Below are 17,405 nucleotides of genomic sequence, written 5' to 3' on the forward strand. Positions count from 1 at the left end.
AGATCACATACAAAAGGGTACCTATTACATAATTCCATTCATGGAAGTACAAAACCAGGAGAAACTAACTGGGGTGTTAGACGCTAGGTGACACTCTGGAGGAGCTGGGACAGTAGGTACACATAGTCAGGGCAGAGGTGACTTCCAGGTGCTGGTTAGGTTCTATTTCTCAATCTAGCTATTGTTAGTCAGTATGTTTAGCTTGAGACAATTCATTGTGCTCTCGACACGATGTGTTTCTCCTCTATTCATTTCATGCCTCATCTTTATTTAATTAGCAGCAGACAACACAAGAGGACTGAGTGATTAGTCACATTGTGGATTCATTGGGTAGCTTGGTGAGGATCCAGGATGTGGCCTGGGAGACATGCCAAGTTGCCTTACAAAGGGTTAATACTTGCGGTCAAGGTTCGCCCTGACTCCACCTCTTCAAGAACACTGCCCTGTCTTCTAGCAGAAGGCTGCATGGAGAAGGCAGCTATGCTTGCAGAAGAATACAAATTTCCTTGTTAAATGACCAATTAAACTTTTAATTTAATCCTTATGAGCAATATATAAAAGCCTACTTAGACAATTAGTGAACAAACAAACCAGAGGCACTGGCATTATCTGAGCAGCTGGGTCTGAGGTGGGAGTGAGCTGTTTCTCAGTAAGGCAAGAGGAGGCAGGCACTGCAGGTCTGAGGGCTACTTCTGAATAACAACGGCATTCCAGCCAGGCCTTGGCGGCTTGGGATAATAATTACATAGTCACAATGCTAATATTTTCAGAGGCATTCCCATGAGCCCGCTCACTTACCATCCTCAGGAATTATGGTGCCTGGCTTGCCTGACTTCCCTCACCCAACAGACCCTGACCCTACTGTAACCTCTTGGATTCAGCCATTCTTCTAGGCCCACTGGAGACCTTAACAAATGCCTGTTACTTCTTGCTTACACTCATGGCCCCACCTCAGATTGGTCTCCTGAACTCACTAAATGCTAAATCCACATTGCTGGCCCTGGCCATACAGAGAGGGGTTGCCTCAGAGTGCTGACTCCACTGTGCTATTCACATTGTAGCCTCCTTGTGGTTGGGAGTTGCCAAGCCTCAGAGCAAGTTGGGATTACCAGTGGGAGGCATGGTGGATGCCACCCAGCAGGTGCCTGATATAAATGGTCCCAGGACAAGAAAATGAGTGAAGCAGGAGGATGGTCACAGTGAACTTTGGAGTCCAAGGAGCCTGGGTACCAGCTCCACAAGTCACATTGCCTGGGTGGTCTGCTTTCTTCCTCTCGCCTCTCCAAACTCAGACTCCCTCCTTTCCTGCCTCCTTCTCTGACTGCAAGGATGGAGAACATCTGGCTAGGCCACTAACCCTCATCTGAACTTACACAAACTGAAAAGATGACTCCTTGAGGTAAATCTGAAGAAACATGGACAAATGAGATGCCAAAAGGATTTTTTCTCTGGCTCAGCACAGATCCTGAAAAATCACATCTCATGGAGCCTGTTGCTATTCACAGGACAGGGTACTGAATAACATGGGCTGCTGCAGAAACCTTCATCACCTACCTGCTTTGGTTTTCAAAAGGAAATGCTGCTGAGTGGTGGCAGCGGCAGTGCATGCCTTTAATCCCAGTACTTGGGAGGCAGAGGCAGGCAGATCTCTGTCGCACCTGCTGTGCGGCCTGCATCCAAGAATGTAGCGAGGTGGTCGGGATAGATGACACAGAGACCGGTCGGTTGCTTTAAGAAAACTTTATGCTTCCCAAGTCAGCTTAGGAGGAGATTCCAAGTCCGCTTAGGAGAGCTCTCAGGAGGAGTCTCTCTCTAAAAAAGGAGCTTCCCTTTTTAAGGACTTCTGCCATTCATCTACATACCATTCTTTCCTCCTGGCTGGTGGTCTAATCTCTGGCCCCAGAATCGGGGAGACACCACAGGGAAACAGGAAGAGGCATCTAGCCGTAGGAGGTGTGAAAGGCATGGTATTTCAGTGAGCAAGCCCTTATCTCAGCCCTATGAAGAGCTTTAAAGCACTGAATTGTTTTCAGTAAACATTACACAGATGCCTGCTCCCAGGCCGAAGGGGAAGTGGGTTTCTGCTCAAGGTCTGGTGTCCCCACAGATCTCTGTGAGTTTGAGGCCAGCCTAGTCTACAGAGCAAGTTCCAGGACAGCTAAAGCTACACAGAGAAACCCTGTTTCAAAACACACACACACACACACACACACACACACACACACACACACACACACACACGCACGCACGCACGCTCTCTCACTCACACACACACACAAAACACACACAAACAAACAAATAAAAAAAACGGGGAGAAATTATTTCCTCAAAAGGAGGTGTTTGGCATTAGAAAGGATGATCTGTAAAGCTATTATTTCACTTCCAAATTTTGCTTCCACTGGATATGCCTGAGCCAATCTAAGTAGAGTGGACACTAGAGTCAGCACCACAGGGAAGTGCTGAGCAGCCACAAATGTTTCCCTGTGCCCATTCCATATTACAGAATGTCTCCTTCGCCACCAAGTTAAGTCACTTGGTTGCATACTCAAAACCATGTGGAAAAGAGCACTCCATACCTCTGAGTCTGCTACTCCTTGTGTCTTCTGTCTAACCTCCCAGGTATGTGGGGAAACCATTCATGGACTTAAGAGGTTAGAAAGGGCCTTAAAGATCACTGAATAGCCAGCCACCTGCTTTCCCCAATAAAACTACACCTGGAAAAATGACATGATTTACTCAGTCCCCTCTACTACCTGGTCATGTCTCAAACCATCACCTGAGGCTCCAACTCTCTTCTTTCCCCACCCCAATCTGAAGAACTCTACTTTATCAGTCCAAACGGATGACCAAGAAAATATACTTACAGCCAAATCAAATTCAATTAGAGAGAGCTGGATCGGGTGTCTGCAGCACTCACTGGAAGTGCCTAATTGCAAAAATCTGAGCACTCACTCTGCGGTGAACGACAAGGCCAAACTTCAACTTCTCAGCAAAACAAAAGCTGGGGTTGCATAATTTCCACTTGGCACTCAAACCTGAGTGGCTGCACATTTAAAATAACATTCCATTCCACACATCTGATTCAAGGCTAGGTAATGAGCATAATGGAGAGAAACTCAGCCAGTGTCCCTGCAACTCCCCTGGCATTGAGAGCCCTCCCTGGCAGGAGACAGAATGAAGTGGGTTCTTGCTGGGCTATGCTTGGGAAGTTTAAGGAATGCCATCAGTAGAGATCTAAGGTCCCAGTGGCATGCCACTTACTCCCTTCTTCATGGCTGGAAGGGCATGGCAGCTGGGCTTATGTCTGGGCAGAGCTTGGTGCAAATCAAACACACACTAAGGAGCCTAAGACAGCAAAAATGCAGCTGTGACACTGTTATCTGGACTATTCAGGAAATTAAGGATCCACTTGTTTTTCTGTTTCGCAGGCTACCTGACTACTCCTTTCAATAGGAAATCCATTCAGTACAGAGCAGAGGGCACCAAGGAAGTGACCTCTGCCATTTTCTTATTAGTGAGTGAAAGGCAATGCTCAGACTGGCCAGCAAACCCTGGCACACAGTGGGAATTGAAAACTCTGCACACACTTCGACGAGCTGGGGCAATAGGTTTACTTCTGTTCGCCTTATATTGACGCCGGTTTGCAGTGGCACTCATGGGAGACTGGCTTTATGTGCCCCACATTATAATCACCCGGCTCTCCTCCTCTGATGCTTCCACAGGCCTATCTTTTGGACCATCACAAGAGCTTATTTGCTGCCGGGAATTACAGAGGGGTTGACACTGTGAGAAGAATGTGAAAGAAGATTCCATCTCAACAGACAGAACAGAATTTAAAACCAAGGAGGCGGCAGGAGACAGAGAGGCAGCAGGAGTCAGAAGCTGCAGGAGAGAGAAGCTGCAGGAGTTTTTTTTCTAAAGTCTCCCCCTCCCCCAGACTTTTAACTAAGAGAAGTTAATTATGCAGCAAGCAACAATGAAATCACAGCTTTTAGCTACATTGTCCTTTCCACCCCCACCCTCCAACTTACACTCTGTAAACACAGCCAGGGCCTTTTCCCTAGGCAGGAGGGATGAGTTCATCGCCTCGGTTCTAAAAAACGTCCAACAACACGCCAGGACTGAGAACAGGGGCTCCGGGGCCTCGGCTTGAATTCTCATCTGTCATTTACTGGCTGGTTTACCTAGGCAGTTATTTAACCTCTTTGTGTTCCAGTTCCCCATCAGCAAAATGGGCATGATAAACACAGTCTATCTGTGTGGATGGAACGAGTGATATACACACAATACATTCTTAAAAGCATAAGCTTGCTAATTGCTAATGTCATGAACTATGATGGCAAGGGAGATGAGCTGCCACAAGGATCCCAGAGCACCAGGACACTGGATTTAATTTGTTTATTTGTTTTCCACCTAGTTTCTCGTTGCCTTCGAACACGGGGCTTTTGTTTGGTTTTTAAAATGACTCTTTGTTGAAACAGCAATGGAGCTGCTGACTGGGCAAACTGGCCCGGCTCTCACCAGCCAGCTTCCAGCTGCTGCAGGCTGGACGGATGCTCTCTCCTTTGGCCTCTGCAAGGCTCACTCCCTGACTGACTTCTTCATGGGATCACACAGCGATTTTTGCAGCAAAGAGAAATGAGGTCAATTTACAGGAAGGTTGTAGACCCTTTTACTGAAGTCAGGCTGGGGGTGCTATCCAGTGGGAGAGCCAAGTGTCTAGTGTCAGGTCCCAAAGAAACCTGCAATAAATGACTAACTGTGGTGGCCGTCAGCATACCAAAAGGCACAAAGGCTTTCAGGCTCACTCAGCATCTGTGGCACCTCTCAGCTCTTCTCACCACGCCCCCCCCCCTGCCCTAACCCTCCCTAGTCCTGTAGCCCAGAGGGTTCCTTCCTTTCCCGTAGCTTCTCTTTCCTATATAGCCCTGCCAAACCAGCCCTGCTTTCTCTCAGTTCTGCTCTTGATCCTCGGCTCCTCTCTTGGCCTGACTGTCATTGTTTTTTCTTCTCCCCTTTTCTCTCTCTCCTCTCTTCCTCCTATGACCCCTGTTCAGTCTGGACTCTTCAGATGCCTCTGGCTGTACTCTCCTTCATATCTACAATAAAAACTGTGCCCTCAAGCATACCTTGGAGTGGTCATGTCCTCATTTACCCAGCATGCACAAAGCCACTGGTTTGATTCCCAGCACCTCCCCCAAATCATAAACAAACAAACAAACCAACAAAGAAACAATTCCTCTCCCTTCAGTGCTGCAAGGTTCACAGAGAACTGTTATCATGCACTCATAACAATGTTCCTTTGAAGGCTGGGGAGGGGCCTGAGATGATACTTGGCTGTGTCCTTGTGGTTTGCTGTCCAGGTTCTGGCTGTTTGCCTCCGGGTCAGCTGCCTGATATGTGCACGGCCCTGGCTTAAAGGACCCACAGAAAAGACCACTGCCGGACCAACTCCATTTCCTCACTGCAAAGGAGCCCCGTCTCCCAACACCTCAACTACTCATGGGCTTTCACACCATGGTGACTGTCTTTAGGAAGACAGAATGCTGTATCCTAAAAAAAGGTGGATGCTCCAGGGGGCGGGGGGGGGCAACTAAACATTTACAAACAACATGGATGTCACAGGGGAGAGTTAAGTAATTGTGTATGTAAATGTATGTTAGTATGTATCAGTGAGGGCATGAATACACCACAGTGCACGTGTGGAGGTGAGAAGGTTTTAGATTGGGTCTTCCCCTTCTAAGCTATTTCTGGAGACACAGTCTCATTTGTTGTTTTGCCAGTATGCACACCAACCAGGCTAGCTGGTCCATGAACTTTCAAGGAATTCTCCTGCCTCTGCTTCCCATCTTGCTGTAGGGGTGCTGGAAATATAGACGTGCACTAATGTGTTAGGCTTTGACATGGGTTTAGAGATCTGAACACAGGTCCTCATGTCTGTATGGCAAACGCTTTACACACTGGGCCATCTCTCCAGCTCCAAAGTGATTTTTTTGCTGTTGTTTTGTTTTTTGCTTTTCGAGACAGGGTTTCTCTACGGCTTTGGAGGCTGTCCTGGAACTAGCTCTTGTAGACCAAGTTGGTCTTGAACTCAGAGATTTGCCTGCCTCTGCCTCCCGAGTGCTGGGATTAAAGGTGTGCGCCACCAATGCCTGGCTTCCAAAGTGATTTTTTTTCCCATTTTCTTTCCCCTCCAGATCATCTTTTGGTTCTAAAGTCTCCAGCAACAATGGCACAACCCTCTACCTGACCACTCAAAACCAGAACAAGTAGACAGTTTAGGTACAGACAGGCTGTACCCCCACACAGCACTAACAGAGATCCCTAATTTCAGGCCCTAAGCTCCTAGATACTGAATTGCGAGTGGCTCTCTTCTACCACCTTGGAAGTGAGTAGAGGTGTAGTTGGTTGGGCTTTCCTGGGGAATAACTCTGATTAGTAAGCAACCCGTCTCACCCATGACTTCAAGGATATACCTTCCCACTCCTGCCTCTGAGGAGATAAAGCTTCAGCCCTGCTCCTCTCTCAGCTCTGTACAGTGATCAACTAGACCTGCGATACAACGACCTACCTTGATGGTCTTGACCAGGTTGGCGGTGCTGTTGGCGACCTCCTTGGCTGACTGGACAAAGTGCCTCTTGGCAACAGGGTTGGCTGTCTTGGATGAGGCGATGCGGCAGGCGTTGCATAAGGCTGAGGTGTGCTTGGCAACGATGGTGGCAGCCGACAGAACCTACAAAGCATGGAGCTAGGTTGGGTGTGGGCACCACACACTTCAGTGTAGACAAGCTTGAGGTTCTTTGCCACTCACATGTCTAGAATCTGGGTAATATTGTTTGTCTAGCTCTGCTGTCCCTAAAGTCACCCGAGGAAGGAAAGAGCAAGACACATGAAGCAAGAGAGAATGAAAATAGAAAAGGGAAGGAGGTGCTGTAGCAGGAGTGTGCTGGGCCCCAGTCTTAAAGGGGATATGGTCAGCTAGTCTTTGGAACCCCCAGAGTCCAGGCTCCAGGCCAAGACCTAAGACATCTGATTTAAAGCTTTCCAGTAGGCGCATTAAAATGAGTAGAAAAACAAGAGAAATTATCTCAAGTAATATAGTTTATTTAACTCAATGTACCCAAAATAGTTCATCATACTCAATTTACAGTGATAAGATATTAGGGGATTTTGTTCATGCCAAGTCTTTGAAATCTGGCATGCATCAGATACTTACAGGCCATCATTACTTGGACTAGCTATTTTTCTAGTGATTAATAGCTGGATATTGCTAGTGGCCAACTCCTTGGAGAACACAGGTTGAGGTGGGTACAATAAGCACTGAGAGGCACCACTCCCTCCTCCCCCTGCAGGTAGTTACTAGGAGTCTGTGGGCCATCTATCAACTCCCACCCCCTCCTCAACTCAGGTACTCATTTGAAGCCATAAATTTCCCTTGGTGGAGGTCAGACAGGCAAGGGCTCAGGTGCATTTGATTATACACCCTGGGTCTGTAAACCCAGGTACTGTCTTCTTGGATTCTGGGACTGTCTTAAGAATGCTGGCCTATGTTCATAGTAGGCACACCATTCTCAAGGCTGCCTCTGGTTGCCCATAGCACACGGTCCTCTTTCTTTTCAGTACATACTGCTTTCCCATGTAACCAGACCTCTGTGACACCAGAAGCACCATGGTAAGTGACACACACTATCTGCTCCTCAGATGTTTCTTTGGCTCCTTTCTGTGTTGTGGATTCTGACCTCAACTCTGAGCTTGACTCAGTGCCATCCTCTCTGAAGTGACCTGAGAAAACTTGTCACACTTAACCTGATGCATTCCTGCCTTGCTTAGTTTGTATTGCTAACCTGATACAACCAAGAGTCATCTTGGAAAAGGGGACCTCAATTGAAGAAGTTCCTCAACCAGACTGGCCTGTGGCCATGTCTTTGATAGAGTGTCTAGATTGAGAATGGATGTGTGAGGGACCAGTCACTCTGTGGGCAGCACTGTCTCAAGGAAGGAAGGCCTAGGCCATATAAGAAAGCAAGTTGAGCATAAGCCAGTGAGTGAGGCAGCAAACAGCATTTCTCTATGGTTTCTACTTGAGTTTCTGCCATGACATTCCCTCTGTGATGGACTCTGACCTGGAAATGGAGGCGGAAATAAACCCTTTCTGCTCCCAAGTTGTTTTCCCTCAGAGTTTTTATCACAGCAACAGAAACTTGAACAATCTTATATCTTGTCATCACACCCCAACTGAAGTGCCCAAGGGAGTAAGGACCAAAGGGGACAAACGTCAGGTTTCACTTATACAGACTTCTTAGTGTTGAGCAGGGAACAAACTGTCAATCAATAACAACCGTGAAACTCCTCACAAATCCTGTTGGTTGCTTCACTCTGCTGCATCTCAGAGTCCTAGATGTAAGTTAAGCATTTGCCTATTTCTGCCGTTGCCACATTTGCTATACTTTACTGGTCACTGTGATGGCTAGTGCATTTGCCAACCTGATATAACCTACAATCACCTGGGGGGAGAGTCTCAATGGGCATGCCTGTGGAGACTATCTTCATGGCCTTAGCTGATGCTTGGAAATGGGTTCAGGTCCTGAACTGTGTAAGAGCAGAGAAAGCAAGCTGAGCAGAGGCATACATGCTCTCTTTGCTCTTCAGTGAGTTATGACATAACTAGCCTTGCCTTGGCTTCCCTACAATGATGGACTGCAACCTGGAATTGTAAGATAAATGGCCGCTTTCTCCTCTAAGTTGCCTTTTGTCAGGGCATTTCATCACAGAAACAGAAATGAAGCGAGGACAGTCATTATCTACACAGCTGTAGTCACCTGGGTTTGCAAGCTCTGAGAGCATAGGATTCTCTGCTTGTTTGCTCATCTCCCACTGCCCACCCAGAGAAGCCTAACCATCATATATACCCCATCATCCTTCCCTGGTTACCTGTGATGGGCTGCTGCCAGGGTCCACCAGGTTCTGGCATGCCATCTGGATCGCCTGGTTAGCCCTGGCAAACTGGATGGGGTCCACCAGGCCTTGGTGACCTGCCTGGCTGTTTGGATCAGAGATGCCAACTAGGTATGCAGCCTGGGAAAGGAAAAGCAAAAGCACACCTCAGGCTCCACAGTCTTCCACGAGGCCCTGGGAGACGATGGTCTTCAGTGTACACAATGGTCCTCCGTACACGCACGCCTGGCAAGCTCAGGTGCTCTTAGCATAGACTTCACAAAATAAGCCAATCCTTCTCACCAATGAGGGCATGGCGACAGACAAGCCTATGCCAGTTTGACATACCATCAGGAGTTTGCTGCAGGCACCAGGGAACAAAGCCTCCTTGTTCTTAAGAGAAAGCCTTTGAGACACTCTTCTGTGGGGCATGGGCATGGACGGATGTAGCCCGCACAGCTCTGACAGCCATCATCTGACCATGAGGATACCTGCCTTTGGAGTGAAGCTGACTCTGGCTTGTAGTCAGAAGAAAGCTGGTGCGGACTGACACAGGGAGCTGCTGAGTCAGCCCATCTTAGGCCTTTGCTACCCAAAGGTTTCCTAACACAGCTTAACATGTCCTTGTTTAGGTCTCTATCTCCAATAGCTGTTAGAGTCTTGGCTTAGGCAACTGAGTGAGCGAATGAGAAGACTCAGAAAACAAAACAAACAAATCAAAACCCCAAAAGCAACAAGGCAGCATTTGGTCCCCAACAGGACAATCCCAGAAAAGGCTGTCTCTTTGGGTTCCCTTTGGCTGTACTAGGAAGTAATTAATAGAAGATGAGTTTGTGTGGTTTGAGAATCAGGGTGAAGGTTCGGAATATTTTCTTCCAACTAGGGATGCTTATTTTTAAGTGAAACCTCCCAAGTTAAAGTCAATCGCCAATGATAAACCCTCCAAGCTGAACGCTGGCAATCTCTGAAATGTCCGTGACATGGGCCCAATCACGATTGAGAAGGAACACAGGTCAGCCAAGGGACTGCATGTCTGCATGGTAGGGCCTCATTTTTGTTGTTGTTTCTTCCTTTAATTCAAAAGTATGTGGCAATTCTAAAGACTCAGGACAATTTAATTGTTTAGCAGTTATTTTTCTCCATGGAACAATTCACTTAGGACCCAGAATACTGGCTTTAAAAGCTGCCCCTGACCTCTGCATGCTGCACCTGCAGTGCTCATGGAGGCCCACTGTCCTTCCCACTCCAACATGGAAGCACTGGCTGGTATTCCTCAGTATGCCCCTCCCACCCAGTAGCCATCAGCTTTCCCATGGTCCCTGTATCTGTGCTTGGAGGAGCTGGAGAAGGTCTCCCTAAGGGGTCCTAGGGCACAAGCTGGAAAGAAGGGATGGGCATGGGGACTGACTCTCACCTGGGCCGCAGCCTCTGTCAGCCCACAGAGAGCCTTAGATGCAATCCCCACACATTCCCCAAAGGCAGGGAGGTCCCCAGTCTTGGCATTCTGTGAAATCCCTGCCATTGACTCGCCCAGAACCTGTAAAACAACAACCAGTCATTGAGCTTTTATTCCAACCCAAGGCTTCAGGAGGTTATGCTGTGGCTTTAATACTCAAGGCTACTTACTTTAAAACATTTGTCATCTTTGCCTTTACTGTGCCCAAGAAAGATGCAAGAGAATTATATCATTTTTGTTCAATGAAGATAAATAAATAATAAAAGAATAAACCTTGCATCCAAAGGTTATCAGTATCTCCAGGAGGTACAATCAATACACACAGATAATCAGGCAGAATGTATACAAAGCCTCTCAACTGCTTACTTCTAAGAGCATAAAATCACACTCAGGGAACTGGACTTGTCAGAAAGTAGTTCTAGTCAGAAAGTAGAAGACATACTGTTCCTTTCATGATGAATTTATCAACTGAAAATTTACATAGAACTTTATTAAAGTTATTTCCTAAATATTTTAAGTAGTTAGACTTGTTCTGAAAAGCACTGGTGCATTCTTTCTTTGGTCTCATAATGGCTGATGAGGATTTTCACAGTCAGTGTGCAACCCAGGGAAGTCACATGCCCTCTAAAGATCAGATAGAAGGTCACAAGCAAAATATTACTATAATTTCTTGTATGCAGAGTAGTTTACATAAAGATGTGCAGAGCGAAGCAGCTAGGGAGTGTTGTAAGTACACCCTCTCTCCTAACCTAGAAGCTTGGGCTGGGACTGCAGCTCAGTTGATGGAGTACTTGACTAACATGTATGAAGCCTCGGGTTAAATAACCCACCACCAAAGGAACCAGCTGTGGCGGTGCCTGCCTGCAATCCCAGCAGTTAGAAGGTGAGGGCAGGAGAATCGGAAGCTCAAGGTCATCCTATACAGCATGTTCAAGGCCAACTTGAGCTACTTGAGGCCCCATCTCAAAAAAAAAAGAAAACTTCTAAATTTAAGTATATAAATCATATGAACCCTCATTTAGATAGTCCTTTATTCCATGAAAGTTGCTGAACAGAGGGCATTCTTGTCTTAGCCCAACACAAACTGAGCACTCATGACATCATCAATACAGATGGTTTAACAAGATGGATGTGATGGAAACCCAGCATGCATGGGTCCCAGAACCAAGGTCAGGTGGCAAAAGTTCAACCCCCAATTGTCTCTTTGGCACCTCACTGTCACTTTCTGGTTCTTAGGCCTTCTCCTTCATTATTGCTTCTCAAAGAGCTTTTATCATTGCTTTTTCTTAATTGCCACCATCACCCAGCTAACTAGTAAGGAATCAGACTTTACCAAGGAAAGATTGAGAAAGGCCGAGAAGCCACAGTAGATTTTCAAAACTTTTCTTTCCAACCACTCAAAACCCCTAATATTTACTTCCCTCAAAAAATGTATGCTATAATTGCATAGAACAAAATATGAACAAGGGCCTTTCATGGAAGCCAAGGTCCCAGGAGGACTTTCCACAGCAGTTCAACCTCCAGTAGAGACAACACATGATTGGATTCACAGTGAGACCCATCTGTGATATGATATAAGCAGTGGTTCTCAAAGAAGGGTTCCCAGACCACAGAGACAGGACAGGGAATCCCCCAGAAATGTATAGAGCTCAAATCTTGGGGCTGGGGTCTGGCAACTGGTGTTTCCCAAGCTTCCTATATGGTTCTACATTAAGGAACTACCTTAAGGAAGGTGGTGCATGACAAGGTTTCCCCTTACTGGGTCACCCAGGGGTGAGGTAGGTGCACTCAAAGCCTTTCTCAATTTCTCCCCACTGAGGAGCAGTGTTGATATATTGGTTTTGGCACAAACAGTGTGATGGTTAATATCAATTGTCAACTTGACAAGATTTAGGCTCATCAAGGAAGTAAGGCTCTGGGCATGTCTGGGAGGGAGATTCCAGACTGGGTTAATTAAGAAGGGAAGAGCCACCCTAAATGTGGATGGCATTATTCACAGGCCTGGGGTCCTTGGACTTCACAAAAAGGAGAAACTGAGCTCAACACCAGCATCCATCTCTCTCGGCTTCTTGGTTGTAGATGCAGTGTGACTAGACTGCCTCATGTTCTTTTTAATCATTCAATTTTAAGTCAAAACAAGCCCTTCCTTCTTTAGTTGCCTTTTGCTAGATATTTTATCACAAAAATGAGGAAAGCGACTAACACAGACAGGCTCACCTTGGAGTTTTCCATCACACTCTCGATGCAGTCGAAGTAAGAGAGGTCACTCACAGGTTCATTGGGGTTTTCCAGCATCCCCTTGACAGTCTACAAAGGAGAACACAGCTTAGAAAGTGAGCCAGGGGCACAGAAGAGAATGCACCATGCAGTGCAACCATTACTACCCCTGGCTGAACTAGGACAAGGGCCATGATTGCTCATTCATTCAGGGTCATAGGAGGAACTCAGATCAGAGTGTTTAAGACTTCAGATTCCCTGCCAGCAAAAACAGTGACAGTAGTGGGAGCCTCAGGTCACCATTGCCAGGAGTGGGGTGTCAGTTCAGCTTGGGAGAAGCCTGTTACCTGCAGGGGGGGCTTTAAAAAGGAACTTCAAAGTTAATGCAAAGCAACGTATTCATGGGTGGCTAATGGAATTTCTCCACTGGGTAACTCTGAAGAGCTTACCTTCCAAGTGCACATTCATTCACTCCTTCGTGGTTAAGAAGGACTCAATATTTCAGTTCTGGGACCTTCTAATGGAAGTACATGGAAGAAGGTAATTCCCAAAGATGGCCCACGGGGTGGTTCATTTGTTATTGATTTAAACAGTATAGAAAATATCTACTCTTGTTTAGCTACCCATTGAGGAAATGGGTAGAAGTCTGTTTCTCTGTCTTTCCAAATCAGCAGAAATCGTCACTAGCTCTTTCAGAGTAATGACTTGGATTACCAACCATAAGGAGTTCTTCCAGTGACTGACAGCTTAGGGCTGGATCCCTGATCTGCTCATCAACAGACTGCACACTAGGAGCCAGCAGCCTCTGGGGACACAGTCATCAAAATGACAACACAGTGGAATTCCAAAGGATGTTGGGAGCTGCTGATGCCCACCCACTAAAAGATACAGGAAAGAGGGCCATACAACGCATGAGCTTGCTTCATGGAAAGCCTCTTCTTAGATAACTACAACATTTTCAGTACCAGTGATCCAGTTAGAGGCCATCAAATTGGCAACCAAGGATACCTTTAAAGCACAAAGTATCCAGGCTAGTGTCATAATATTTTTAAAGTGAAATGAGCATGCTAGAGCAGAGAACAGCCCACGTGTGATGGCTCATTTTGGCTGCCAACCCAATGTACTTAGAAAGACGGAACTGTTATAATATTTCACAAGGGTGACCATGGAGCGGAGCAAACATGCCAGGCAGACAGAGCTTAAGTGAGCAATTTTACTAAAAAGGAAAGAGACGGGGGGAGGGGGGGAGAGAAGGACAGGAAAGACAAAGAGGGAGACAGGAAAAGTCTTGTCTGCCCCTTCAGAGGAACAGTAGGAAAGAGATGGTGGTAGGTGGTGATGGGGGATGTCCTTCTGTATATGTGTTTCTCTTATTGGTTGATGAATAATAAAACACTGATTGGTCTATAGCCAGTAGAGGCAAGAAGATAGGCAGGGCTAGGAGATGAGGAGAATTCTGGGAAAGGTAGGCAGGGGAGCCCGCTAGAGAGTCACCATGTAGACACAAAGGAGTAAGAGGTTCAGACTCTTCTTTGGTAAGACCATGTGGAAATACTTAGATTAATAGAAATGGGTTAATAATTGAGACAGAGCTAACCAATAAGAAACCTTAGTCATCATCATTGGCCAATGGTTTTGTAATTAATATAGCGTCTCTGTGTGTTTATTTGGTGCTGAGAAGGGCAGTGGGACAATGATGGGGCAAGAGAAGTTCTAGCAACAGGGTTTTCCTCTTAAAGGGCCAGGGTACAGACACCTGCCATGCATAGGTGGGTGAGACACAGGGCCAGGTTTGCCTGGATTACAGGAGGAACCCCAATTGAAGAACTGCCTCCTGAGATGATATCGTGGGCTCGTCTCTGGGACTTTCTCGATTGCTAACTGATGTAGGAAGGTCTAGCCCATTGTGAGTGCACCATCACTAGGCAGATAGGCCTGAGCTGTATAAGAAAGGTGACCTGGACATGAGCCGGGGAGGAAGTCAGTATGCAGCATTCCTCCATGGTTTCTGCTTCAAGCTCCTGCCTCGAGTTCCTGCCTTGGCTTCCTTCAATGAGGAACTGGAACCTGTAAGCCAAACCAGCCTCCTCCTCCTGCAAGTTCATTTTGGTTATGACGTTCATCACAGCAACAGAGAACATACTAGAACACCATGCAAGAACCATTCCTAGTTGTTTCCAAATGCTTCAGTCCTGCCCTGTTGAATCCCTTTTCCCTTAGACTCTCCCTACCACTATCAGCAGGGCCTAGATCAAGCATTTAGGAGCTGCCATGAGCATTTCCACTGAGTCAGACCCCTGCTAGCCATGCAGACAACTGGACGCACAACAGGTACCAATAACTGGTGTCTGCTGAGGTAACCACTGGGCCCAGTCGATAGGATCTGTATAGGTAAGGGCTGCTTTGCATAGGAGTAGGCACAACTGGCGTTGGTTACCCAGACTTTCTACGAGAAACATGCAGAATTTCAAACATAAACACATACATAAGTGCAAGTCAAAAGGCACTCACAAGCACCACTAGAAGCCTTCTAAGTCATGCAGTGGCAAATACTCCTCTTAACCTCTTCCAGTGTGCCCCTGTGTGTGGCAGAATAAACGTGTGCAGAAATAACTGTGTGCACTTGCTGGTGTGAAGATGTGTGCCATGGGTATGGTGTTGTGGAATAATCTTTCTGTACACCGTGAAGATGTGTCACTATGACTGGTTTAATAAAAAAGCTGGATGGTCAATAGCAAGGCAGGATTTCCAGGCACAGAGGATGCTGGGAAGAAGATGGGAAGAGATGCCAGGAGGCGCAGAGGCAGCAACGTGGGCAGTACAGGGTAAAGAGCCATGTGAAAGAACGCAGATTAAAAGATATGGGTTATTTTTAAGTTGTAAGAGTTAGAAGCAAGCCTGAGCTATCGGTTGAGCTTTCATAATTAACAATGAGCCTCCATGCCATTTTTTTGTGAACTGGTGGCCCAAAGAAAAATCCACCAACAGTATGGAGGCCAGAGGTCAACTTCAGGTGTCATTCCTCAGGTGCCATCAACTTTAGTTTTGAGACAAAATCTCCAGGATATCTGGCAAGCAAGCCTCATGGACAGGTCTGTCTCCACCTCTCCATTACCATGCTCTATTTCTTTATGGGTGGTACGGGGCTAGAACTCAGGTGCTCCTGTTTGTGGCAAGTACCATACTAACTAGGCTACCGTTCCAGCCCCAGCCTCCATATATCTCCTAGTTATCTGAGAATAATCTCCTTAATACTTTATAGTCAAAGTTTACTCATTGGCAGTCTATACTCAAAACCACTAATACATGTTGGCCTAGAAGGAAAAGGAACACTGGTAAAAAAAAAGAAGAAAAAATACTACAAAATGTATTTTATCTAGTTTCTCCCAGCCTACTAGGAGAGAAGAGACAGAAGGCAAAGACAGAAGAGAGACCGTCACCAAACAGAAGAGGAGACCCAGGGCCACAGGTACAGAGTCCTCCCATCCTCAGCAGCCTTCCAGGACACTCACCTCAAGCTCCCGCAGGGCGTTGTCACATTCCTTCTGCCCTGGGGCCTGCTGGGTACACAACATGATGAGTTGATTGATGCTCTCTGTGACAGCTCTAGGGCAGGGACAGAAAAGACTGTGGGCTTGGGTGCTACTGTTTTATCTTACTATTTCATGTTTACACATTTCAGTTATTTTCCTCAGCAGAGGTAAGAAGTGACTAAGCTGTGGTCCCCATGAGGCCTGTCCCACAAGCTCTCTCTATACACCCCAAATAAAACACACCCACAGAAGAAGAGAGGCAGACTCCCTTCCTTGCTTCTGATTACTTTTCTGACTGCTCAAAGGCTCTAAGGGTTCCCTTAAGAAATGAAGACTGTCTTTTGATAGATTCATGAGTGACAATGAAACTGCAAACAGCAACAAGACTGCACTGACAGCATGCTCAGGACCCTTCTGTGGCAGTGTTCAAGGAACAAGATGATCCAGTCAAGCTGTTCCAGACAGCGTGGTATATTTAGATCACTGTCAAATACTACAACCAGAGATTCAAATCTGTCAAAGACTTTAAATCTCTACTTTCCAGTAAGGGTGCGTGGATGACTAGGTCCGAGCAGCAAAGTTCTAGTTTGTGAAATAGTCTTTTCTTATTTTATTTTATTTTTTATTAACACCAATAGGGTTGCATCAGACATCCTGGTACTATTTTACATATATTTCTATTTTCAGAACTTGTAAGGTAAACCCAAATTTTTTTTCCCGTTCCACTCTGAGAAGCTCCTGATTAATGTATAGTTTAGCAACTTCAGGTCTATTCTGAGTTAGTTTCTATAAGGTGGGAAAAAGAAGCTAAGTTTTGCTTTTAGTTTAAGGACAAATAGAAGTCTGTTTTAACAGAGCCTGTTGAGATTCCATATCTCCTTCATTGAATCGCTTTTGTAATTACACTCTGTTGACTGTGTTTGTGGGCGTCTGCTTCTGGATTCGATCCTGTTCCACTGACCAATGGTCTATTCTTCTAATATCACACTATCTTCAGCCCTATAGTTTTATAGTAAGGCTCAAAGGGCTGGAGAGATGACTCAGTGATTAAGAGACAGTACTATTATTGAAAAAAACCTGATCTTGGTTTCTAGTATCTGTGTCAGGCAGCTCTCAACTGCCTGTAACTCTATTGGCACTCATTCTCAAATGTAAACACACACACACACACACACACACACAGACATAGACACTACATAGACACATACACACACACAAAATTTTTAAAAATTAAAAGATAAGCCTTGATATTGTATAGGAACAAT

The 17,405-nt window shown here is 46.1% G+C and overlaps 1 protein-coding gene across 5 annotated transcripts in view; it reads right to left on the reverse strand.

Annotated features, from left to right (window-relative positions):
- Tln2 (talin 2) overlaps positions 1 to 17,405 on the reverse strand; it is a 409,739-nt gene that overhangs the window by 72,047 nt on the left and 320,287 nt on the right. For all 5 annotated transcript variants that reach the window (XM_040739688.1, XM_005075489.4, XM_013117408.3 and 2 more), the window contains 5 exons: positions 16,120 to 16,213; positions 12,608 to 12,697; positions 10,349 to 10,471; positions 8,932 to 9,075; positions 6,572 to 6,733 (listed from right to left, as the gene is read on the reverse strand). In XM_040739688.1, coding sequence (XP_040595622.1) covers positions 6,572 to 6,733; positions 8,932 to 9,075; positions 10,349 to 10,471; positions 12,608 to 12,697; positions 16,120 to 16,213 — 613 coding nt within the window. The remainder of the gene's footprint in view (positions 1 to 6,571; positions 6,734 to 8,931; positions 9,076 to 10,348; positions 10,472 to 12,607; positions 12,698 to 16,119; positions 16,214 to 17,405) is intronic.

This window comes from Mesocricetus auratus, unplaced genomic scaffold (genome assembly GCF_017639785.1).
Source record: "Mesocricetus auratus isolate SY011 unplaced genomic scaffold, BCM_Maur_2.0 Super-Scaffold_100691, whole genome shotgun sequence".
Taxonomy (NCBI): Eukaryota; Metazoa; Chordata; class Mammalia; order Rodentia; family Cricetidae; genus Mesocricetus; species Mesocricetus auratus.